This window comes from Sciurus carolinensis, chromosome 19, assembly GCF_902686445.1.
Source record: "Sciurus carolinensis chromosome 19, mSciCar1.2, whole genome shotgun sequence".
In the NCBI taxonomy this organism is placed as follows: Eukaryota; Metazoa; Chordata; class Mammalia; order Rodentia; family Sciuridae; genus Sciurus; species Sciurus carolinensis.
Genome location: NC_062231.1, coordinates 17,056,167 through 17,081,214, shown reverse-complemented (window position 1 = coordinate 17,081,214; position 25,048 = coordinate 17,056,167). Strand labels below are relative to the sequence as shown.

At 41.0% G+C, this 25,048-nt stretch overlaps 1 protein-coding gene across 4 annotated transcripts in view; it reads left to right on the top strand.

Annotated features, from left to right (window-relative positions):
• The window catches only part of Grm7 (glutamate metabotropic receptor 7), a 902,155-nt gene that overhangs the window by 844,302 nt on the left and 32,805 nt on the right, over positions 1–25,048 (top strand). The window contains exons 9-11 of one of the 4 annotated variants that reach the window (XR_007106295.1): positions 4,474–4,720; positions 14,211–14,306; positions 15,981–16,045. Coding sequence is in view for 3 of the 4 variants with exons in the window: in XM_047535032.1 (XP_047390988.1) it covers positions 4,474–4,720; positions 9,599–9,669 (318 nt within the window). In the remaining variant the exon portion in view is untranslated. Of the gene's footprint in view, positions 1–4,449; positions 4,721–9,598; positions 9,691–14,210; positions 14,307–15,980; positions 16,046–25,048 lie in introns of those variants that run through there. The other 3 variants (XM_047535032.1, XM_047535033.1, XM_047535034.1) reach the window with 3 other exon arrangements.

The following is a 25,048-nucleotide window of genomic DNA, read 5'->3' as shown; positions in this document are numbered from 1 at the left end:
AGTGCTAGTGGAAAGGGCATCTCAGGTACAGTACATCCAGAAAATGCGACCAACAATGGGGTTACCCGCTGTGGCCATGAAGGAAATAACTCATATCAATGGTATGGCACCATCCAGTTGTCCCAGAACTCTTTTATCATTGGATGAATTGAGTTTTTATATAGATTAAGGAGGTGATTAATGAATATATGGTAGTCTGTTTCTAAAAACATTAGTAATAATGGTTAAGACTATTTTGATAAACTCAGAAACCGCAAATTGGGTTTTTCTCAGTACTTATACACTTTTATCTATCACTATGCCTTGTGATTTTTTTAAATTTTATTTTTCTCTATTTTTTTAGCGTTGACTATACTCTGATTTCCAATATTTAATACCTGCCTTTTCACAATTTGCTTTGAAATCTATAAAGTGGTCTTCAATGAAACCAATTATGAACCACTCACAGAAGAGGTAGCAGCCTTCAGAGATGCCCTACACCCAGAAAGTATTATCTGTCCAGTTAAATAATAATTTCTTCAATTCCTGAAGAGGATAAAAGCTTTGCTTTGAACTACATTTTGGCATGATTAGTTATACTAGTGACAGTGCTGTAGTGAAAGACAGAAGTTTCCAAGCTTTTGGAAGTTACACAAGGAGAAGTCAACTAACACTAAAGTCTGTACTGACATAGAAAGCAACTCAGGCATCTCAGGATAAGCATGCACATTTATCCAACCATGAAGAATGAGTCCAATGTAAGATGAGGCACAGAGCAGAACTCTGCATGACAGTGAACTGTTCCCATAACTGTCCATTCTTTTTTTTTTTTTTTAAGTTGTAGATGGACAGAACACTTTTATTTATTTTTATGTGGCGTTGAGGAAAAAACCCAGTGCCTCACACATGCCAGGCAAGTGCTCTACCACTGAGCCACAACCGCAGCCCTGGCTGTGCACACTTATACTATGCTTTCTGTCACATTTCTATGTGCCTTGGCAGGACTAGGACTGGATGTGTAGACACTACAACCTATTTAAACAACAGAAATGTTAAAACATGTCAAGTTGTTATAGATCAAGTCTTATCCTGAGAGCTACATGCTGTCAACCTAACACAGTAAAACATAAATATTGGCAGTCAACATTTCATGGGTACTGATTCCCCAAGTACTCTGCTCAGTAATTTTCAAATATTAGTTTGATATTCACAACAACCATATGAAATGGGAACTATTATCATCATTTTGTGGATGAGGAAGCAAAGATGGAGCGAATAGAGGCATGGATTTCATGCATGAATCTTTACAAGAAAACCATTCTAAAATACTGTGCACAACTGTCTTCTTGTTGGCTCTGAATTTCTTACCTTAATGTGGGTGTTAAAAAAAAACACACATTCAACCCAAAAGCAGAAACTAGATTCTGGAAATTTATTGAGGTTGATAAAATTAAGGCTTAATTCTCAAAATACATGTTTGATAATTCCTGCGCAGTCTTCCTTCTATCCACAGACCTGAGTCAGTGAGAACCAGCCCTGGTGGTTTTCAGGAAGGGAGGTACTGGCTCAGAGGACAAGGATTCTTCTCAGTAAAACTGCATGTACCTAGACCCCTGTGTTTGGTGAAAGGAACTCACACAGATCACCAAATCCTCTACACTTGAAAGCAAATCATATGGAAGAGAAAAATAAGATAGCATGAAATATCCAAGATTAAACACAGTAGTGTATTATAAGAAAGAATCAAGTAAAATAAGAACTACCATGACACTAAATATAAATATGTTATGAATTGTTAAAAGAATATACTAAAGATGATGCCTGATTTAAAAAAAAAAAAATGAGGACTTAACATTGACTCTCCCTGGAAAGTCAAGGAGTCACCAACTTAGCTCCCCTCCTGGGATTTGGTGGGGTCGAACCCTGTGAACCAACACCTTTGCAGCCTGTTCTTTGTACTTATATTTGTAGAGAGTACTTACTACTTGCTGAATCCTATTGAAAACGCTCTACAAATACTAACATTTGATCATCTAAAGAACATTGTGAGATACTAGTATTCCCATTTTACAGATATGAAAACTGAGGATAAATGTCACATGACTAGTAAAAGTTCCCTGAATTCAGCAGGACTATCTCTAGACTCCTCATTCTCCTCCATGATATGTAAGGAGGAACTGTGGGGTCGGGGTGGGGGCAGGGGTAAGAATGTGGTCTGTGATATTTGTCTTAGTTTCTATGTACTTTTGAAGTATTACCAGAGACTACACAATTGAAAAACATTATACAGGTATAAGTATGTGTGCATACACACACACCTGTGTGTGTGTATATCTCAAAGCTCCAATAATGTTGTTTAAAATAATTAAATTGTATTTCATAAATATAGTTATAGAGTTTTAAATTAAGAATTAGTCTTTGATAAGAGAAAGTATTCATTTCTACACATATACACATATAATTTATAATTATGTAATTATAATTATGTATAAATAATGAGTGAATAATTTCAACTGTAAAATTTGCTCATGAGCAGAGAAATGTGAACAAGACCTCAGTTACCATGGATCTGCGTATATCCCTTGCTGTCTTGGGTGACGACACCCACATGAGTACAGTGATAGCCTGTGACCAGGAAGAAAGCAAGCAGCCTTGTCTAGATCCACAAAGCTCTGTGCCCATGATGAGCCTTTTTTCCACAGTGCAGGCTAGCAGTATGGAATGACATTCAAATCTGAAGATATTCCAGTAGGAAAAGATGAGCTTCAAAAAGATGGTCTAATTAAAAACTCAAAGGATCATTAATTCGATATTGTTTTGTCTTTCTGTTTTATATTCATTATGTATCACAGAGTCAGCAGCTGGCAGATCCCTTTCACTGTTCAGAGACATACAAATTCAAATCCTTGTTTGTGAAAAAACTTCATTCCTTCCAGATGAGATGGCAGTCTCTTATAATTTTACAGGGGCCTCAATTTGAAGAATTAACATCAGAAATGTCCAGGCAGTTAACAGATCTGATGAAATTCCTGTTATTTAGAGAAAGACTGTTTGATCACCAAGGCATGGGCAGGGAAAAGGTGTCAAACAAATGAGACCATCCATTCTATTTATGAAAAATCTAATATTTTCCTGCAACACAGATACAACAGTGCACTCCAGAGCAAAGATCTGTCTTCCCAGACCCTAAGGCCTAGTTGCAAACATGGTCAGTCAAATCATCAGGGTAGAGGGTATGTGATTACAAATGAGGCCAGGATGGAAAGAGAACAGTTCTTTGAGAGTGTGTGAGTTAAGAAGTTAGTTTTGACTTGAAGCTGTGGGCGAGAGCAGCTTAGGATGGATGTACTAGGAAGCAAAGGAGAAACATTCCACACAGAGGAAAAGAAAAATTTTTAAAAAGGTATAAACAAAGATCCTGGCTGAATGAACACAGTACATTCCAGATCTGAAGGACAGCGCATGGGGATGGAGCCTTGGGAAGATAGGGTTAGGGGTGGGGTAGGGTGGTGGGCAATGGTAAAAATTTTGTCTGAAACAATAGTCCAGCACAGACCAACTGGGACCTCATTGGCTCCAGTAAGGACGGGGCATTTCTGTCAATAGTTGTAGGAATCACTGGCAATGCAACTCTGCTTTCCACCAACGTAAGAGGCGACGCTTGAATTTAGCCGAGTGTTTAAAAACATGCAAAATGCACACCTGGTCACATGGGGGTCATGGTAGGGTAAACACCACTGGACCAAGGTAAGTTGTCAGGGGCCTTCCCTGTACTAAATGTTCAACCTCCCCCATCCTTCAGCTGTCACCTTTTAAAAATGTATAGCCACAACGATGACTCAACACATCAGACATCAAGTCAGCAGTCGATCCACTGATTTCTCATGGAAACAAAAGGAGACAAGGACAAGCATGGGTCACCATTCATACTACGGATGACACAATGGTAGAATGAGGTTTGTTCCATTAGCAAACGGACAATGTAAAGTGGACAAGCCAGGATCAGCCGGTCTTTGTCCCTTGACCTTTGTGTTTTGTGGTATAAACTTAAGCAGAAGGGAAAACATAACTCACGACTTTGTACAGATGCTGAAGGTGCAGTATTTTTTAAATGATACAAAAAAGGACATTTAAAAAAATACTTTTCAAATGAGATCCCAGATTTCTGCATAGGCACTCCTTACTTGAGATTAGAATTCCTATGGTCTTCCTGTCTTTGTAAACACCTGCCATTATGAATAAAATTACTTTAAATCTGATGAAAGGGAAATTCCATGTAGAAGACTTCTTCAAGGCAAGCACGCACATGGATTTACCCAGTGGTGTCCAGTTAAAATACATTAACACTCCCAAGAACGTGCAGTCATTCTAAGGACTTAGAGGTTGCTGTGTCTTCCCTCCGGCGTCTTGTCATTTTTGATATTGCATCAAGTGTGCAGACTCCCTCTGCGGTCATTTTATTTGTAATAGTGCCTTGTGTGTTGTGTCTCCTAGCTCTACATACAAACTACCACGCTTACAATCTCCATGAACCTAAGTGCGTCTGTGGCGCTGGGAATGCTATACATGCCGAAAGTGTACATCATCATTTTCCACCCTGAACTCAATGTCCAGAAACGAAAGCGAAGCTTCAAGGCGGTAGTCACAGCAGCCACCATGTCATCGCGGCTGTCACACAAACCCAGTGACAGACCCAACGGTGAGGCAAAGACAGAACTCTGTGAAAACGTAGACCCAAACAGTAAGTAACTCTTTCCTTTCATGTTTCCATCCTGCGTCAGGAAGCCTAGAGTGTGGTGTGTGTTGGGGAATGCCAACTCTTGCTCTTCTGGGTCTGACTCATTCCTGCCACCATTTTCTCTATACCTCCTACTGGCAAAAAGCCTTTAGAAGTTCTGCTTCAGAAGTGCAAAGCCTCCTCTTTCCCTTGCTTGCTGTCCTTGATTACTGAACCTCAACTGATATAAGCACACCTCTCAGGTTGTGCCATTTAGCACCCTTCCAACTGGGGGAAACAACTTCCTGTTAGGCAAACTTCCAAACCTAATGAACTGTAGCAATAGAAATAAAATTAGAATGTTTAAGATCTTAGGAAACCTAACTTCTCTCCACTGCTACGTGCATATGGAGAAAGTTGTTCTTTACCAAGCAAGTGTCCTAGAGACATAAACACACAAAATAATGGATAAAATTGCCAAACTCTCATCCAAGTACATAGGCCCAGACCACCACTATGTAAATTGCATCACTGTGGGGAAAACATGTCCCACACCTTTGCACAACAGATTTGTCCTATGAAAGACAAAACCTCACGGGTGGGATTAAGGAACAAATGTGAGATTTGAGATGTGTGTCATATCTGCAATATCCCAGTAGCCTTTAGTCATGCTTGTAGATGACCCCATATAAAATGGGCATATAGACATCACTTTATAAATAACATATCAGCTCAGAGAATCAATGCATGAAATTCTTAGTTGCTACTTTTACTAATGATGTGATGATAAGAGTGAATTTTACATTAAAACTTTTAGTTCTAGGATTTGTTTTCCTAGAATATTTTGGCCCTTTCCAGATAGAATGAAAGATTCCAGTGTTTAGGATATGCCCTGGGTTTAATATGGAATGTGTTTCTGGTGGTCCATTAAGTCATTCACAAAAACTACTTTTCAATTATGAAATGACCTTACTATTGAAAAATGCTGACTGCCAAGCAGAAAGTTCAAAAGGTCAACTGGGTACCCTACAAAGACCCATGGTCTTCGCTAGTCTTCATTTATAAACAGTTGGACAAATATGGCACAACACTTTGAAAGTAAGTAGACAGCAACAAGGTCAGAGGCAACATTATGGGCTTCACTTTGACCTTTCAGTAGAGTAGAACCTGGGACAAGGCAAGAGAGAGGAAAATAATTTCCCTGAGAGGGGACCAACAGAACAAATGTATAGCTCTGTTGTGTCTCCAGAGCAACTCAGAAGAAGGAAAATGGATGGTCCAGGACTATGGCACTCCCTGTGTTGTAGGAAGAAGTTTTGGGTATGGACATACCTGGGTTCAAATCCAAGTTCCTCCACTTCTCAGCTACAAGGCTTTGGGGGTCACTAAGCTTTCTAAAATTGAACATCTTTACATATTAAATGGAAGTAATAATATCTAAGTGTATTATAAAAATGTGCATCTAGTACATGGTCTACCAAATAAATGCCAATTCCTTCCATTCCTGAAGATGCAAAATATTTTTGCTTAAAAGTACATTTCAGTTTGATTGGTTATGTGGTTATGACAGTGGAGTTAAAGACTTCCTTGTTTAGTCATATATTTTTTGCACACACAGAACGTGATAATGATGATGTTTAGTGGGAGATTCTTAAGTTAAACGTGTTTTGAAATGAATTATTACTTGTATTGTCTACAGACAGGAGTAAACTGAACTCAAAGAAGGCTGCCAAGGTAGAGGCCTCATCTTATTAACTCAAAAATCCAGATATTGCACTATCTATTTCAATCACAACAATGATCCCATTTGGGAATTCATTGGGTGTCTTTCCTTGATAAAGTTTTATTGCTGTTGTTGTTTTTTTATGCTGTTCTGGTGTCTACATTGAGCCAATATCAACATTCCAAAAGAAAAAGAAAATTGAGTAGTCTTTGACTCACAACCAGTCTGAAAGATATTTTAAAATTATTTTAGTACTTTTGGTATTATGTCCCTTAAACACCATAATAACTTTGACTAGATGTTTCTGAACCATAGGAGGAGATTCATGTACCTCCAAACATTGGGGTTTCTGATGACCCAACCCTATAAAGTCCCCAAGAGTAACTCAAAAGATGTTAGTCTCCCAAAGCTGTCCAGGGGCCCTTGCTATAGTGGTGTTAATGTGCTAGAACTCTGGTGTCCAAGTTAGTCAGCATTAGCACAGGTGCCTCTTGAGCCCTTGAAACACAGTCACTCACCTGAGTGAGCACATCTCTTATTTTACTTTGTTTTCAATTATTTAAATTTAAATAGACACCCATGGCTGTGGCTGCTATATTGGAGGACACAGCTCTAGAAACTAGTGTGTCTTCCCCTGCAAGAAGTTCATTTTAGGACTCTAAGTCTGAGTCCATAATGGAGAAAGCACCCATAACTTCGGCAATGATGCTGATCTGGGACCAATCCCATCTGAAGAAATCAAAAAATAAAAAATTTGAAATGTACCCAAGATGAGTAAGAAAGTTATTTAAAAAGATTCCAAAAGGAGTCACAAATATGGAAAAAGTAGTATCCTAGATGGCAATTACATTTGATAGTGCATAACAATGCAAAAATGTACATACAGAGGTGCATAAAGAGTGCATAAATGAATGATTCAATTAATATAAATAGGCGAGACTGCTTTGATGCTAGGAATCATTATCATGATATTCTGTGGATAAAAACTATATAGCTCAAAGTTTCTCCCATATCTAAACTTTGGTAATGGAGACAAAGGAATTATTTGCTGGTTTTTAAAAGCAGAAACACAGACCATGCACTCGAAAAAGGAATCTTCAGCTGGGGAAATTCTGTATTCTATTTTCCGGGAGAGGGTATCTGAGAAGAAAGTTGAGTTGTGTGGTGAGCTATAAAGTAAATAACAGAACAGAAACGCCCTCCTGCCCACTGTTGCTCTGAGCACTCGGCCGCAGTGCATTTCAGCCTTGGTGTCTGCATTGCGAACAGCGCTGCTCCATCACTGCAGTTGCCACCTGCTGCATGCAAGCTTCCCTCCACCCATGCAGTCCACACCACAACTACGTGTCTACACTGCACTGAACCTGCTTGTTGGCTTCACATAGGCAGCCACCAAAACTACCCTAGGATGGTCCTATTATTCGTCAAGGAGTTAGTTTTCTCTCAAGTTGCTTCTTCAGTCAAAATCCCACGGTTCAATGATGGGGATTGAAATCAAATTCCATGCACGTATGATTTTGTCAAAGTGAACTGAACTAGTATGTATACTTATAATCTCTAATAAAAAATAGCTTTTGGTATGAAACAAAAAGTAAAATTTAATGTTATCACTGCACTACTAACATTACATATTCAAAGCAGGGCCACTGGGTACAGCCACTCCATTTAGATGATGAATAGCAAGCTGAGATGGTAGAAGGGTGTAGCTCAGCTACTTATATAATTTTTATTTAGACAAATAAGATTTCTGTCACGAGGGGTTCAGTAGAACCTAAACTGATTTGGATGTTTTTAGATTTAGCCAGGTTAGTCTCTCTTTGACATTCTTTTCCAAGAAGTGAACTTCAAGCTATGGATCTTAAGACATTTGTCTCCTTTGGCATCTTAAGTTGCACTTTCCACTACCGATTTACCATCTGTGAGTTGGTGGTGAACTCAACAATGCCAGACACACATGGAAACATAGTTGTGCTTGGGCCATGGTGCACTGATGGCCCTATGATCCCTTCTAAGTTGGAAGGAAAATGTAACCAAGAGGGACAGGGGGATGAGGTCTGCTAACTCCTTCACCTGTCGTGGTCAGACCACAGGATGCTCTGAGTTCTCCTCTCGTCTCATGCCTTCCTTGGTAAAGGATCATAATACAGAACAATGAGAGGCCTCAAGCTACTTCTGACCTAAGATGCCATTCATTTTCTAGGCTAGTGTCCTCTCAGAGCACAGATAAACACCTCCACTAGCTGGGCTGGATACAGAGAGCTGACTGCAGATGGTTTACAGTAGCTGGACATGGGAGGCAGGTGGACAGCTTGGGACACATCTCCATCATGGATGTAGAAATGCAGGTTTGATAAATGACCCTGAGACAGAGGCTGGACAGATACTAGATGAAAGACGGTGTCAAGCAGATGAATATACCGTATAGAGGAGGCATGTCTAAGAGTAACCATGTGTTCCTCAAATATAAAATAATATAAAGAGGAGTCTGTATTCTGATGCTGCTTTTCTTTCACTACCATTTCTCCATTTACTATAAGGGGAACACATAAGTGAAACCCTTGTGCTGTTCTCGAAGAAAGCAATTACATAGGACAGTAGAACTGTGGATAGGAGGAGGCGTTTGAGTAAACAGACACACACAAGAAACCTCTTCTGCTGTTGGAAAATGGATGTGGACACCAAACCCTATGCAAGCCATGATGCCTAGAAAATTCTGGAATATGCTCCCGTGCTGTGTTCATTTGTCAGAGTGCTTTGCTTTGTTTTGGCTTCTTCATTTGTTTGGATTCTTAACATTCTCAACATTATGCTACTTGTTTCATCTTTCTGGACTAACAGTGCAGAATGGTAAGTGTGCCCGCTGGGCTGAGACCAGAGGCATGGCAGGAGGAAGCAAATGGTGCTCAGAGCAGATAGATGAGTTATTTGGGAGCTGGTTCCCTCAGCTGTTCCAACTCAAGAAAGTAAACCCAGAGGCACCACTACTCCCATGTTCAGAGGTACCTGAATTGTGGCAGACTGGTCTACGGAAGGCTACCGAACCCCCTCAAAGAGTGGGCACGATACCTATGGTCTCTATCGCAGCCTCTTCTGCAGAAAGAAAACTAATAGTAATAATGGAAAGAAAATCAGTGTGCTCATTTATTTTATACATACCTATATATTTACTTTTCCTGTAGACTGTATCCCACCAGTAAGAAAGAGTGTACAAAAGTCTGTCACTTGGTACACTATCCCACCAACAGTATAGCTTTTGACTGCTTTCCAAAAGGTAAGAAAACAATCTAATTTGTATTTGTCTATGTGTTCTTGTCTACACTGCAAATTAGTTTCCATGAGAACTGTGCATGACAATCTGTAAGTCTACCTATATGAAGAATATGTGTGTGGAAAGACAGTCTGATCAATCAGCTTCGTGCCAGCAGCTGCCATTGGTCACGTGCCTGGTTTATGTTCTGGAGAATATGTTTATGGGTGTGTGCACATTTGTCTTTCCTGAGCAACTAGCCTGTCATTGCAGAGAACGGGTGCTGGTCACTCCAATACATGTTTAGTTTACCAGTGGTGAGAAATCATTTTTCAAATGCATGTTTTCACACTCTGGAAATGTGGAATGCTTACAGGGAAAGAAGGGAGATGTTTGACAAGCCTAGGGAGAGAGATGTTCACTCTGGTTTATTGTTATTAAATATATTCAAAGTAATATGCACGGTCCCAGAATTGTATGCACTGGAACTACAGGAATGGCTGATCCTACCAGCCCAAGCTGTCTTGGTTCCTCTTTTGCAGCAAAGACATAATAGAGAAAGGCTGACTGGCTGGGCTTCATAATTTGTAGCTCATTTTCTGCCTCTGAGACACTGAACCCCTTTCAGTCATCTCTCAGAAGCCAGAGAGGGGTCCAAGAAACTACGCAGGTCTAAAGATGAATTTCAATGCTAGTCAAACCCAGGGATTACCAACTGATGTACCAAGTATATTCAAACTGAGAACTTAGAGAAATGGCAACTTGTGTGACCAGTGAACTGGTCACATCAATCAAATGACATCAGAAATGACATCAATTTCCCCATTTATGCCTATATGTTACTTTGGGATCTAACTGGCAAATGTTTGCTTGGGAAGAATAGCATTAGTACTATTCTCATCATCCCCTGATTCCAGCCCAAGCAATGGAAAACAACTCTTGTCTTGGCAAGCATCCTCACCCTGCTGGACTCAGGACCCTGCAGACTGTGGAAAAATGAACAGTGGACATCCTGGAGTTCACATCTTAAAATGAGGTGGTAGCTGTGAATCCCTCCGAGTCCCTGTAAACTTCCTATTGTGCTTGTTAAAAAAAAAAAAAAAACAAAGACCCATCTCTAGTGAGATCCTGGAGGCCACGTCACGGGAGGGAATAATACTGCCTAACAACATGGACTGGCTTTCTTCCCCCATGTCGCTGTCATGGGACTTGTTATCAGATCATTGCTCCGTTTGTTCCCATCTTTGTTTTCATAATCATATTCTGAATACAAATAACATTGTGCTCTTTTAAAAAAATCCATTTAGCACTCTAAGATAGGACAAGAGTACTTCCAAAGAGTAATTACATTTCCTGTTGATTTTAGATGGGTGCCAACAACTCCGTCTTTAATTTCAGATGTATTGTTCACATAGTTATTTCCTTTTTCCACATCAACATGATCTGTCCTAGTTTTTAAATAGGGCATTCTTCTCTACAGTGAATATGTAACTGTATTCCAGTGAGATTTCAAGTTTTTGCAGTATGAGTGCTTGTCAAAACACTGCAGCTCATCATTTTAATAGTCCTTTTACGTGAGACTTCCTGAGAACAAATGAGAAGAAATTTTCTTTGGGTGAAAAATAAAATGATTTAATCTCAATCCATTAAAAATTCTCTTTAGCTTCATTGTAAGTTGATGTTTTTTGGTTTAAAGGGAATAAGATGACAATATTTTCAAGTCCATCTTTCTGTTAAAAAATGCTTTTAGGATGGTGTTTAGGAATAGACTCAACCTGTTTCCTAGGATTATCCTCCTTCAAAGATTTTGATTAGACAGATTCTGAGAGAATAAGCAGGGAAATCCAATCATGGGTGAAGGAAAATATTGCTTAATATCATGGACTGGACTTTCTCTTTGTTTCTATCAAGGGATTTTACAAGTTCATTATTCTCTTTCTTCCATCTTTTTTTTTTCTAACGGTATTCTGAACGTAAACAGTGTTTGGTCTCCATTTTTGATCAATTTACAACTGGCTTTACCAATTCACAATAAACATCATATGTGGTTACTTTAAAAAGAATTGGCAATGGAAGACTGTCTAAGTTACATTTATTCAGGAGAGGGTGGTTCACCTTACACAGTCAATAATGAAATGGGTCAGCTTAGCAGACCAGGGAGAGAAGGCACCACACGTTGTAGGGTGGATCCATTTCTGGGTGATGGTTTTTGAGAAGATGAAATAGTAAACTCTAAATTTTAGTGGGGAGTTTCTACTATTGTGCTGTTCAACCCTAGTTTCAGCCACTATGCCCCCAACAAATGCTATATATAGAGCAAATCTAAACAGGACAAAACATATTAGAAACTATGTTCCATAGAAGGCCTCTCCTTGAAAGCACCCTCCTGTGATAAACACTCAGCTGGTATTCACAAAATCCACACTGCCTGCATCTTTCATCTAAATGTTCATAAATTTTACAAGTCTACAAGGAATTATCTAGCTAATGACATTTATTTTAAAATTCAATTAAGAAAGAAAAAAATGATTCATCTGGCATTATCACAGGGCAAGAAATAGGTTGTTTTATAGGAGCTCAAGTCTCACACCACGAAAAAAGGTTTGGATTTAAAAACTTTAAGAGTTTAATATAGCCTTGCAAATGTGGACAGAAGAACCCTGAGCTGTGATTTTTACAAGGTTCTGTACCCATGAGCCATTACACAGAATATCATATTACTGACAGTTCACTAATTTATGAAATGACATTTTAAAAGTTTAATTTCTTATTTCTTGTCATTAAATGATGGTATTATTTAGCACTTGTAAGATTTATGGAATCCTACAATACAAGTTTTTGGATCACATGTCAACTGTCCCTCTTTAACATTCAACATGATGTTCTTCTAACTGGAGACTACCTTGACTTAGAGTCCACTTTGACACACTCTTAAGTAAAGGATGGCGAAGAAATGATCTGACCTTTGACAATGAATCTCCTAAGAAATAAATGCAGCTATAAATCTCTTCGGTATCTGTGTGGAATACCTTCACTGCTCTCATCAGGTTTGCTATCTCATCACACCTTCCAAAACTAAGTGATACCTGTCTTCCACTTAAAGAATGGAATATGAGCATAAGCAGCTAATTCTCCTACTTCTTCTTAGCAGAGAAGACATGTACACATCAGCTGGGCACAGTGACACACACCTACAATCTCGGTGACTCAGGAGGCTAAGGTGGGAGCATCCCAAGTTTGAGGCCAGCCTCAGCAACTTAGTGAGGTCCTAAGGAACTCAGAGACCCTGTCTCAAAATGGACTGGGGAGGGACTCATTGGTTAAGCACTTGTAGGTTCAAAACCTAGGAACAACAACAACAACAACAACAAAAACACAATAAGAAATGTGCACAAGGCCCAAAAGTCATGGAAACTACAAGTTTTAAGGTTCAATATGGCCCTGCACTATCTGGTTAAGATTTATAAACTTTAAGAATATTGCTCAGTTGGATCAATCTAAGAAATGTTGAACACTCCTCCTGTGAGCCAGCCTTGAACTGACTAGAAATGGGGGGCCACAAGTGGACGGGGCCCTCAGCAAGCTCAGATCTGGTGGCAGACACAGAGGTAAGCAATTACCATTAGGGACAGGGGGTCCCTTAGTAAAGGGATTGTTTCCTTTTCCTATGTGCCTTTAATATAAAGGCCTGGCAAATTCCAGACTGGCAACTTTACCTAGAACCTAGTAGGTATCCAGTAAATATTTATGAGTGAAGTATTATTTATAATAAGAAAATACACAGATCTCAGATGATGGAACTGTATTCTTCCAAATCATGTCCAAGGTCACAGAACTTGAAAAGATCTTTGTTTTTCTCTGATATCAAAAGTTTAAAAAGCGTGTTGCACTTCTGTGCACAAAAAAATTATGTTGTACAGTGTGTAAAAGACACATCAATGTTACATCCACATTTAGGTATTTATCCCGTCTGCTGTGCTGAACCCGTATATGAAACCACTTAAGTTTCATGTCTATTTATTTTCTTTTATGGACTATAGATGTGTGGATAATTTTTCTTTCAAAGCGCTCACAAACTTGAAAGTTTCCATGGATGCTAAGCACATAACTTCAAACGGTTCTGATTCTAATTTGATTAAAAAATTATGAACCAACTATTTGGCTGTTTTCTGATTTTTCAGTTCATTTTCTTAGAGCCAGTCACTCAGTCCTCAAATATCATTTGCATTTTAAAAGTCTGCATCCTAAACCAAGGTCAGTTCACCTCTGAAATCCTTCTTCTCCCAGTTATTATACGTGAGCATCTTCCCAAGAGTCAAGTGACAATGCCTGTCTTTCCTCTTACTAAAGACCTACCTCAACTTTGCAGATTTTTTCTTTTTTTTGCCGGTACAATGAAGCATGGATGCATTTTAAATTAACTTTCTCTAGGAATCAAAGGTAATCACTATTTCTCTTTATGATCACCATGAATATTCTCATTATTTTTCTTTTCAAATTGAAGATGAGTTTTGAATGCCCTCTCCACGTGTGCCCTTTTTCAGAGTGACCTTGGCTTGGGGAGGGGTCTCCGACGTGTTCTTGTCGAGCTGTCCTGAATGCTCAGAGAACCCCAGCCTGACTCAGCAGCCCCACTTGCAGTAAGTGTTACTTCAAGTCTGGGCCATGACCTTGCACGTTGTCCTTTTCTCTGGGCAAACACAAGGACAAATGGACTGGGAATCCAACCCGAGTTCACAAGCTGTGTTCACCTCAGGTATCTCTGTGAATTGGTCACATTCCGTGCTGTTCTCAGATTCCGCTTTACTATCATCTTGGATAAGACGCCAACACCATGGAGACTGCGTGGCATCCCACAGGAAAGTCCTTCTTTCCAAGTAGTGGCGTTGGTCCCCACTCATCTCTGCAGGTTTTAGTTGGCTAATTTTGTGGTTATTATTTTACCTACCATAAACCATCAGCCTTGGAAGGGGGTGACGTGCAGGTTGCCAATGACAATGGGCAACCTTTTCCTGTATGTATAGCAAGCTCTATTTTTGAGATGGGTTACTACTAGCCCCAGGCTTGGGGAAATTGACAGACAGAAAGCTATCGGTCACTCAGCAAGGCTGCAGTGGGGCAGGCAGACTCATGCCATCCGATCTGTGAACCACTCCACGTGATTAACTTGGACAGGTCACTCCAGGCCAGCTAGTAAGCTCAGGAACATTTTAAGCACAAATAATAGTTCTGGGTAAGTCCTGAGTGATAGAAAAGCGATAAAGTGGAACATAGTCCCTTATAGGCCAGCCCAGAATAAAACCCTCAGAAATCCCTGTTGATGCTTCTGAGTTTGGTGTTTGTCAAGCTTTTATCAATACTGAACTGCCACGGAGGGCCAGGCTCACCCATCTCAGTCTTCAAATGCCCAACACGGTGCTTTGCAGCAATAAAATAATATTAATTATGATGATAATAATTCCACCATAGGGTTTACCAAGAAGCCAACCCTGCTGGACATAGGAAGTAACTGAGGCTCGGAGCCCTATACCAACTTACACAAATGAGTGGCAGAATAGATGCTTGTGCTCAGTTCTTTGGACAGACACCTCTCCTGAAACTGAATGGAATAGGACCAAATACTATCTGCATTGTCTATCTAATCAGCATTTACTGTCCAGAGGCCCTCAAATTTCTGAGAATGAGTTGGACCCTCCAGGATTTCAAGGTAGAAATATCATCTGACTTCAGCAAGATGTAGTTTTTTTCCTTTATGATACTGTAACTTGCAAGACCACTTGATGCAATTTCACTTCCTCTTGGGGTCTTTCAGTGGCCAGTCAGAGCTGGCTGCACTCAACTCTGGAGAATTCACTGAAATCCACAAAAGAGCACACACTGAGGCCCACTGGTATTCTGAGCTGAGAGCAGTCTTCATTAAGTTAAACTCAGGAGTCTTTATAGATTTATGGTTACGTTTGACATGGAAACACGAGTAAAGCCAAAAGAGGATTTGTCAGCATTAAGGAATGGTACTTCCCTGGAATAAAAATGTAAACACTTCATTTCCACTACAGCTCCTTCACCTGCTCTTTCTCTCTCTGCATATGCCAGAGCAAAGCCAATAAAGACACTGACCACCAGGATCATTATCATCAGTATAGCTGAAAATTTGATGAAGCTGGCATCCTTGGGTTATCATGAAAAATGCTAGATTTTCATTCTAAGAACTTGATTCCTCTTTCCCTGGTTTTGGTCAGGTTTGCAAATTTCATTTGCATGTTAATTTCCTATGCTCTGCCAAAGTCCAGACTTGAGCTGTTGTTTCTCTTCAGGTAGAAAATGCCACTGCAAGTGACCATCTGCGCTGTCGTAGAGTCAAGCAGCTGTCCAAGGCAAGTATCTGTCTGCATCCCTCCAAGTATCCTGAGTGAGCATTGCTACCCAGGCCACCAATGAATTTAATCAATGAAAGGGACCTGGGCCAGATGGTATGAGCTTAGTCAGGGACATTTCTATACAGTGTCCTGTCAGTACACCAAAATCATCAGAAAAAATTATACTAAACCAGTTGTGAGACTACCATTGATCCGAAGCAGAAAAACCTGGCTTTCCAGAAAAGATCATCTGTCTGTGCCTCAGTTTCCTATCTGTAAAATTTTCATCACTCTGTAGATTGAAGGAAGTAGAATAGTGTTTGGCACAGTAGCTATACAAAAGTTAATTGTTCATTTTGCTATTATGTCACCTTAAAGTGACTGGACTTTTCTGTTTCTACCTCCTCTAGGAAAGAACTTTGGAGATTCCAAGCTGATAGCCTTCTATCTGATCTTTTGTATTTATCCTCTTTCTGTACCATGCACAATAAAGCTCAGAGTATCCAGCAATCTATCTGCATCTCATTTTTGTCTGGAAAACCTGAAGGACTTTTAGATTGAAATATCAAAATGTTTCCTGTCTTGTCTTCAACTTACTTAGTATTGATCTATTTTGGAGCTACAGTGCCTCAAAGCCCAAATTCCACTGCACTATCAAATGAGCTATCTGGGAAATCACATTGAAAATACACTTAGTTTTCATTTAATTTCATAACATACAACATATTTCTTGACTTTAGGATAAACACATTCAAAAGCATCAGCACTGTGGTGATATATCAATTAGCAGGACCTGTTCGTAACTCGGGTATTTTATTATACCAGTATTTAAGCCAGTATCACGAACTGGTTTTTAAAATACCTATTTATGGAAGATAATTTGCCAGGAAGAAAGCTTGCAAAATAGATTTCTATTTATACTTTTTGGTCTAATTCAAAGCATTTCTTCTTCTAACCTGGTGCCCATCAGAAACTCACCTGTATTTAACAAGTTTCCCCAGTGACTCTGATGCATATCCATGTTTGGAAAACTGCTTTTCTTAATTCTGCCTGATAGTCAGAGCTGCACTATGCCATTGATGGTGACTGTTTACACAGTCAAATGTTTTCCAGGACATTACGGTGATGTGATTTTGGAAGGCACTTTGGTTATTGCTCGAGTGTCAGGTACCACCTCCTGTCCCCAGGAACCCATCTCTTAACTGTCTGCTAGCACTGTGAGAAGTTATTTCAAGGTCCCCTCTCAAGGGGTTTCCACACTGGTGTTGTGGACTAAATAGAGATGGATCTAATTTCTGCCGTGGGAATACACAGCACAACTGCTTAAAGTTGAGTCTCCATGACAACACCCAATAAGAAGCTAGGTCAGCATTTCTTTTCTCCTTACTTCATGGGGGACAGTGACTTCTGTAGGCAAAGTGAGTTGATAGAGCTTCATGCGATCGTTTCGAGTGGCTCGGCAGGGCAAGTCTGCATTTATTTGGCCCTGAAGTTCTCAAATGGATTTAATACTTTTGCATCTTCATTTGAGCTCTTCACATTCCGCCTAGTCAGGTAGTGAAAACGATCAGGGTGGTCTTTAGTCAGCATTGCCAGTAACATTGACCAGGATCTTGCGGAGAGGGAGTACAGTGCCTAGGTGAGACTCAGGCTGTCGGTCTGTGCTGCTGGGATTCGGCGTCCAGCTGCCCTATGTCCACACGGTGACAGGAGTATGCTGCTTGCTCTCTGGGCATCTGTTTTCTCATCTTCCAAGTGGGAATAGTATGAGTCAATACTTCATAGGCTTAATGGGATTCGATGACTTAATCCACAGAAAATGCTGAACACAGTACTTGGCATATCATGTTATCCTAAATAATTTGTTATTAATGCCTCTTTGTCCATCTGTTACCAACTGTACTATACCTGTCAGTCATACAATAGCCACTGGCCATGTGTGGCTGTTTAACTTAGCCAGAATGAAAACTAGTTAAATATTTGGCTGCTCAGTTGCATGAGCCCCATTTCAGGTGCTTGGTAGGTGCACGTAGCCAGCAGTTACTATAACGAATGGCAAAGATGCAGAACATTCCCGTAGTCACAAAGGGGTGGGCACTGAGCCACAGATTAGAGAAAGTAAAAACAAAGATAAGAGGTTCCTTTGCAGACGAGCTACGACTTGTTCTCAGCCTTCCCTTTTGCTTATAAAAATGGTATACCAGTTCTCTCTGAAAGCGTGGGGCCTGTTTCTTTTGTGGTTCTAGTAAAAAGAGCTTTACATTGTATAGAGGGCAATAAATATTGGGAACAACAACAAAAGACTTGTTGGCCAGAAATGATTTTCTGTCACTTGGGGAGACTCCCCAGTCCCATTCTGAAGCTGTGTGCAGAGCTGTGCTTATTGCCCCTGTAGCTGAACCTCCTTCCTGTAGCAGGAAGGCTGGTTTGTTTCGATCACCTCGTGAATGGCAGTAAGGTGAGGACTTCCTTGTCATGCTGCTGTCTACAAGAGAAAGGCCCAGGATACAAACACAGCCGTCGTCTGACCTCAGATATTTCTCAGTACTCTTCAACTGTGATGGGTCAACTGGGGATGGTGGCACTGGCTGGAAAAAACTTGGTCCTTTTCCACGAGAGCCAAATTGTCCTGTTGTGCTGGTCCTATGCATGGCTGGTCCCTAGCGTCCTTTTCTGGCAGGTGCTTTGTGACTGAGAATGAAGAAAACATTCAGGCAAAGGGCAGAATGATGGCTGGCATTTTTCAACAATCACGAGTTCTGTGTGAACTCCAGTGGTGGGTAATGCTATACCCTGGCCAAAGGGGTCCCTGCTATTGGAAAGCTGGAAACAAGAGTAAGAACACGATATTTACTCCCCAACCAGCTCCAAGAAGCTGGTAGAGTACACTTAGCTAAAGAGGACACTGTCCTGTCTCCCATGTCACTTAATACGGAACCCAAACTGCAAAAAGGCCATCGCAGAGAGAAGGACTTTTGTGAACGTGCACACAAAACTGTGCATTTTTCCTTAAAGAAAAGGATTGATAATATCAGTCACTAAATCTTGTCAATAAAACAATATCCACAAGGTTTCAGAATCACAGAAAAAAATCTATCCAATCTGAACAAGTTCCATCATCGTCCATTAACAGTTATGATCAGCTGGCTCTGGTCCAGCGTTCGGCAGGTTCACTTTCCTACTGCACTCAAGGCATCTCTCGCTTTCAAGGAATCTGGCTTGAGTAGGTGGCATCCTCCTCATCTTCCTCATTTATCAAATTACCAACCAAGCTCAGGGAGGTTCAGAAAGTCATCCGAAGAGACAGCGACACCAGAGCTGGGAACTCATTCTGATCCCGTCACACCCAGGCATCTCTTCATTAAAGAGCAGCGGTATCTTCAAACTGACGAGTTATTTTTAAGCCAAGGCAAGAGCAACAGATCCATCATTATGGAGATCCAGATTCCAGTGCAGTGTTCTCTTCTACCACAGATGATCTTCAGAGAAAAGCCCTGCAGGTCAACTGACCGAGGGGAACACGGAGAGCTCCAGCCAGCGTGGGAAAAGATGGATGGCTGGGGAAGGAGGGCAGTTATTCGTTCTCGACAGCGGCTTGTGCTCCTTGTGTCCTCCAGGCAATCAGGCAGGCATGGCTGACACGAGTCGTGATATGAGGCGAATGGCAGCCGAGCTATGTGAGGAGGGCTCTGAGTAGGTGACAATGACAGCTCCGAGAAGGCAGCAGACACAGGAGAGGATGTCCTGGCACGGGGCCTTCCGAGTGCATGGAGTGGTAGCAGCGGCTGTGCCGGGGAGCACACGTGGCGTACTAAGCATGGCCACCAGCCACAGTTCCAAGCACGTAATGCACACTCACTTAACTGTACGACCTTATGAGACAGACGTCATCAATGCCGGTTTACAGGTGAGGAAAGCGAAGCACAGAGATGTCAAGTAGCTTTCCCAAAGTCATAGAGCTGGCACATAGAGGATTTTGGAGACAAGCACAGGTCACCTGGACTCACAGGTCATGCTCATAACCAGAAGACTGCCTCCTGTGGTAGGTGAAAGATCTGCATGAAATAGACCCATTTTTCAGTAGAGCTACACAAAGAGCTGCCCAGCCCTGGTGCTTCTGACACTTTGGGATGGATAATTCTTTGTCACCAGCAAATTATGCCACAATGTTTAGCAAGAGGCAGGATGTTTAGCAGCATCCCTGGCTTCTACCCACTGGGTATAAGGAACAGCTCTACCAGATAATGGTAAGGCTAATGAATGGCAGGAAAAATGTATTAAAATTCAACTATAAATGGCCTACAGGAATGTGCTCTACAGTGACCAAGGTGCCACTTGGGGTTCAAGCCCTGAGGAGCATCAGCAAAGATGAGGTGCAGAACCAGAAAGGAGGCTCCAAGGGGAGGCAGTGAGTTCTGAATTTTCACCTTAGGAAAAGGTGCTTTCTCAGACTGTAGAGGTCCTAACACTGAGGACAGCAAGGATCATCATGGGAAAAAAGTTTGGGCACATATTTGACCCAGTGGCCTTGGGAGGAGGTCAGTCCCTGACCTGGAAGTTCAAAACTTGCACTGCAATTTCTGGATCTTGGAAAAAGTGTATCACCCAATTTTCAGAAGCAGCTGCAATGCCAGGATCCCCACCATCATGTCAGAATTTAAAGAGGCCATCACAGCCTGAATATTCACACTTGGTGGCAGTGTAAAACATGGAAGTACTCTGCCCCATATCTCCATGTGAGCAAATATTTCAAATCCAGAGGGTAGGTTTTCAGAGCATTTCTCTCAACAGGGGGAAAAAACAACTACTTGCCTTCCCAATATTCTACAGTGAACATGTTACTATTGTAATTCAAAATATGAAATATGGTAATATTTTGCTGGTACTGGTGACTGAACCCAGGGGCATTTTACCACTGAGTTACATCCCTATTCTTTTTCGAGACAGAGTCTGACTAAGTTACCAGGCTGGCGTCAAACCTGTGATCCTCCTATCTCAGCCTCCTGAGTAGCTAAGGATTATAGGTGTGTGCCACCAAACCCAGCTTAGAATGTTTTTTAGTTCAAATAATGTTATGATTAAAACAGTAATTCAGAACTGTACCTCAGATGGTTACTTGACAACACCAATTGAATCATGCAGTTCAATCCATTACCTAAAAATCAGTTTTTCTTTTCTACTATGTATTTTAAACACCAAAAAGTTCTTCATGATGGAAAGGATTAATAAGATGTTCCTGGCCCTCTTTAGACGTCTGCTACAGCCATTTTTAATCTAGTGCAATCCCAAGCTTCTAGCCATTTTATCTTTTGGAAGATGGATTTCCCTTAGAATAACTTCACTGCCAGCAGAATAGCTCAGCAGTAAAGGACTTGCCTAACATGCACAAGACCCTGAGTTGGATTCCCAGCAACACCACAAGACAAAACAAACAAACGAACAGAAGGAAACTTGATGGTCTGAGAAAAACTGTATGACCCCCAAGGAGGCAAGCTATGCATATTTGACTACAGAACCTGCTAAGGGTCAGAGCTGCTTTGAAACGAGATGTCCTGGGATACTTCCCGTCTTCGCTACCTCTTCTGCTGACACAGGATCTGTGTCCCCTCTGTCAGCAGATTCTTTCAGGGATGGGTCAAACAGTACATAGTATGGTCCCAAGATCAGTCTGATCCACAGTCATGGGATTTAGGGCATTCTTCAGGACTTTTGGAGAGTCAGACCTACCTTGGAGCCTTATTCTCTGTTCAGATAAGCAGACAACCTGCTTCAAGAAAGGCACACTTGGTGAACAGCCCCGCCCTACAACCCATCTCACCGCGGTCTGAGGGACGTCCAGTAGCACCAGGGAGGCCAGAATTATCAGACAGTCCCCAAGAGCAGCATCAAGAGCTTGACTTGCATCACTGCAGGAAAAACGCACAACAGAGACCAGTGCCTTCACCAGGTTTGGTTTTAAAAGGATACTCAAATCCGAGTTTCACTCTAGATCAGGCATGAGGCTAAGGGTTTTAAATTTTAAACAGGTGGATTTTTCTCCCCGCACTTTAGTTTGTCTTCGAAGAAGATAGCTAAGCTTTGAAATTCTTCATAAGTCCATTACGTCATAAATGTTCTGTACGGTATGTGCTTTTGCTCCTTTTATTCTGAGACAAGTTCAGTTTCTGATTAAACAGGATAATTTCCACCAACTTCCACCACATACAGTAACAGCCACCAAGAACTATGGTTTCTGTACTGATGAAGGGCATCTAAAGATCCAGTCACACACACATGCCATGCACTGTTGGCAAAGAGGACACTGAACACTCTTGCGGCCATTTAAGGACTGCAAACTGGCCTGCATGTAAATATCTCTGAGCATAAGGAAGAATTTCACAGAACTAATTCATCAGCCCTAGCTGATGCTTCCCTTCCCTTTAGAAATGGAAGAATACTTTCCACCTTTCCAACATGGAAGTTAATGGAACAGAAAGAAAACAGGAGGGTACAATGCAGAAAATCTCATACAGGTGGTGGAAGTTAAGATCTGCTTTTCCCCTACCCCCCAGAGAACGAGCGCACACTCTGAGTACTTGGGATTGCCGATACCAGGGTGATGTCCCCACACGTGCTCGGGCCTGGGCAACAGAAACTGAGGCACGCTACCCTGCTTTGCTCAGATGTTTTTCTTTCCCAGTACCATAGTTCTCCTGGACCAGTGGAGGCCTGGTTCTGGAAGCTCAGAAAGAAGTTCCATATGGTGGGCTGCCTTGATTTCATTTCATCCCATCTAGCCTCAAAAGTTGGAGGAGTCTGTTAAGCTGGTGGTAGGAGATTCACTTAAAAAACTCTCTTAGCCCAAAGAGTTGGATGGTCAGCTAACAAGGACTCCCAACCAAAGATATTCTGCACTAGAATTATTGGGAAGCCAAACACTCAGTAGAACGAAACTCAGTGTTATTCACGCACAGCGGATCTGTAACTACTCACCACCGTCAGTAAAACCCTTGTGGACATTACGCTCCATGATGGTGGGAACTAACTTTCTTCTCCTGGCCACTGTATCTTGACTATCTAGCACAGTTCTTGGCACACTCCATTTTTTGAGTCACAGTGTAAAACACAGGGAAGTTGACACGCATATATTTTCAACTAACATCAGCAGAACCATGAATTCTACAGGCAGCGGGAGGAGCTGAAGGACGAGAAAGAAAAGGGGGGAAGAAAATGTTCTTTCTGCTTTCCCTGTTCAACTGAGAACCAGACCTCCCCTCCAAAGGGGGAAGCAAAGCCTAAACAACAACAAAAATGTAAAGAGAATCCAACTAAGTAATTCTGGACTCTTCCACTACCCAAGTCCCAGGCCTTAGCAATTAATGAATAATTTAAGGCAATGTTTCTCAAATTTTAATGTTCACACCATCACCCTAGGATCCTATTAAAACGCAGGAATGGAATTTAATAGGTTACTTAGACGCTGCATCTGGAACCAAATCCTGGGCGATTCCCTTGCTGATGGTCTTCAGACTCACTTTGGATACTATAAATGATGGCGAGGGGAAATTTAGATTGTACCCAACATCTAGCATACACACTGACTTTAAAACCTAATCCCCATGGAAGATGTGAGTTCACTAAATATTAGCACTTAACTAACCTCACAGAGTCACTGCATAATTAACAGTGAAGGTAAAACCTTGGTATAATTTAACTGGCTATTGTTATCTGAGGACGTTTCTGTCACTAAGTAGAAATCAATAGGACTAGTCATAATTTCACTTCCAGATTATCTGAAGTTTTTCTTGTACCTACAATTGTTTAAAACATCTAAAGTTTAATAAAAGCATAAACAACAAAATATCCAAACCCCATCTGCAGTGTTGTATATACTGATCTTAATTACAGACTACAGATTTTTATCTAATTGCTAACAGGGAGCTGGCTTTGAATAATTAGGAGGAGGATGGGATGTAACTTATCATCATTGCAGTAGTCTCAGAGCACAAAAACACTTTTGTATTTCAAATGTCACTGTGACATTTTAAAAACTATGAAATAAATGGTACCGAAAAGAAACTAATGCAGAAATTAATCTAACACAGGAATCTAATGGCAAGATGATCACCATACTTGTTAGTATGGATGTTTGGCCTCCATGTTGTCAGCACGCACTGCTCCTTTGAACACCTTTTAACACATACCTGTGCCTGGGCAGTACCACTCAGGAGCCCATGTAAATTGCTTTAGGATAAAGCTGCAGACAGCTGGAGTTTCAATGTAACTAATGACAGCCAGGCTTAGAACCATGCTCCAATACAGGGACTCTCAACTGTCATCTCAGGACCAGAAGCATCTGTGATGCCTGGGAACTTAAAAATGTACATGACCCAAGCTAAATTTTTTCTGGTGGATGGTGACAAGAACTTCAGGTGTATCTAATGCATGCTTACTGGAAGTTTATTCTTAAGATTGAGGGTCCTTGTCAGTGTCTCCACCCAGGGATTACATGGAGAATCCATGGGAGGATGGCACATTAACATTTTTTGGTGAATATTCTATAACCTGGGTTATGGTCTTATTTGTGGACTGGTTCTGCTACCTCCAATCCAAGAGTCTCAGCAATGGGAGGGATCTCAGAATCATTTAAGGATTTAACTCTCTCACAGGATGTGATTTCCATTATAAGCTTGGATGCCTCAGGACATGGGGAGCCTACGGCCACCTGGTCAAGTCTTCTCCATCTTCACGTGCTTAACTAGGTGCAAGCTCTGCACCAAGTGCTCTGCAAAGCTACCCATTTACACTGGACAGTGACTCCTGAAATGGATGGTAGAAGGTACATTTGACCCCTCAGGAAAAGAAGTTTTGAGTCACATGGTTTCTTATAAAGTTTAGACTGAGTACTTTGTTTTAAGGCTACATAGAGAACTCATTTTCAGAAATGAGGACACTGGGGAATCTATGTAAGGCTTGCTGAAAAAAATTACGAGTTATTTATAACTATGATTTCCAAGTTCAAAAGTTTTAGAGAAGAGACTGAAGAG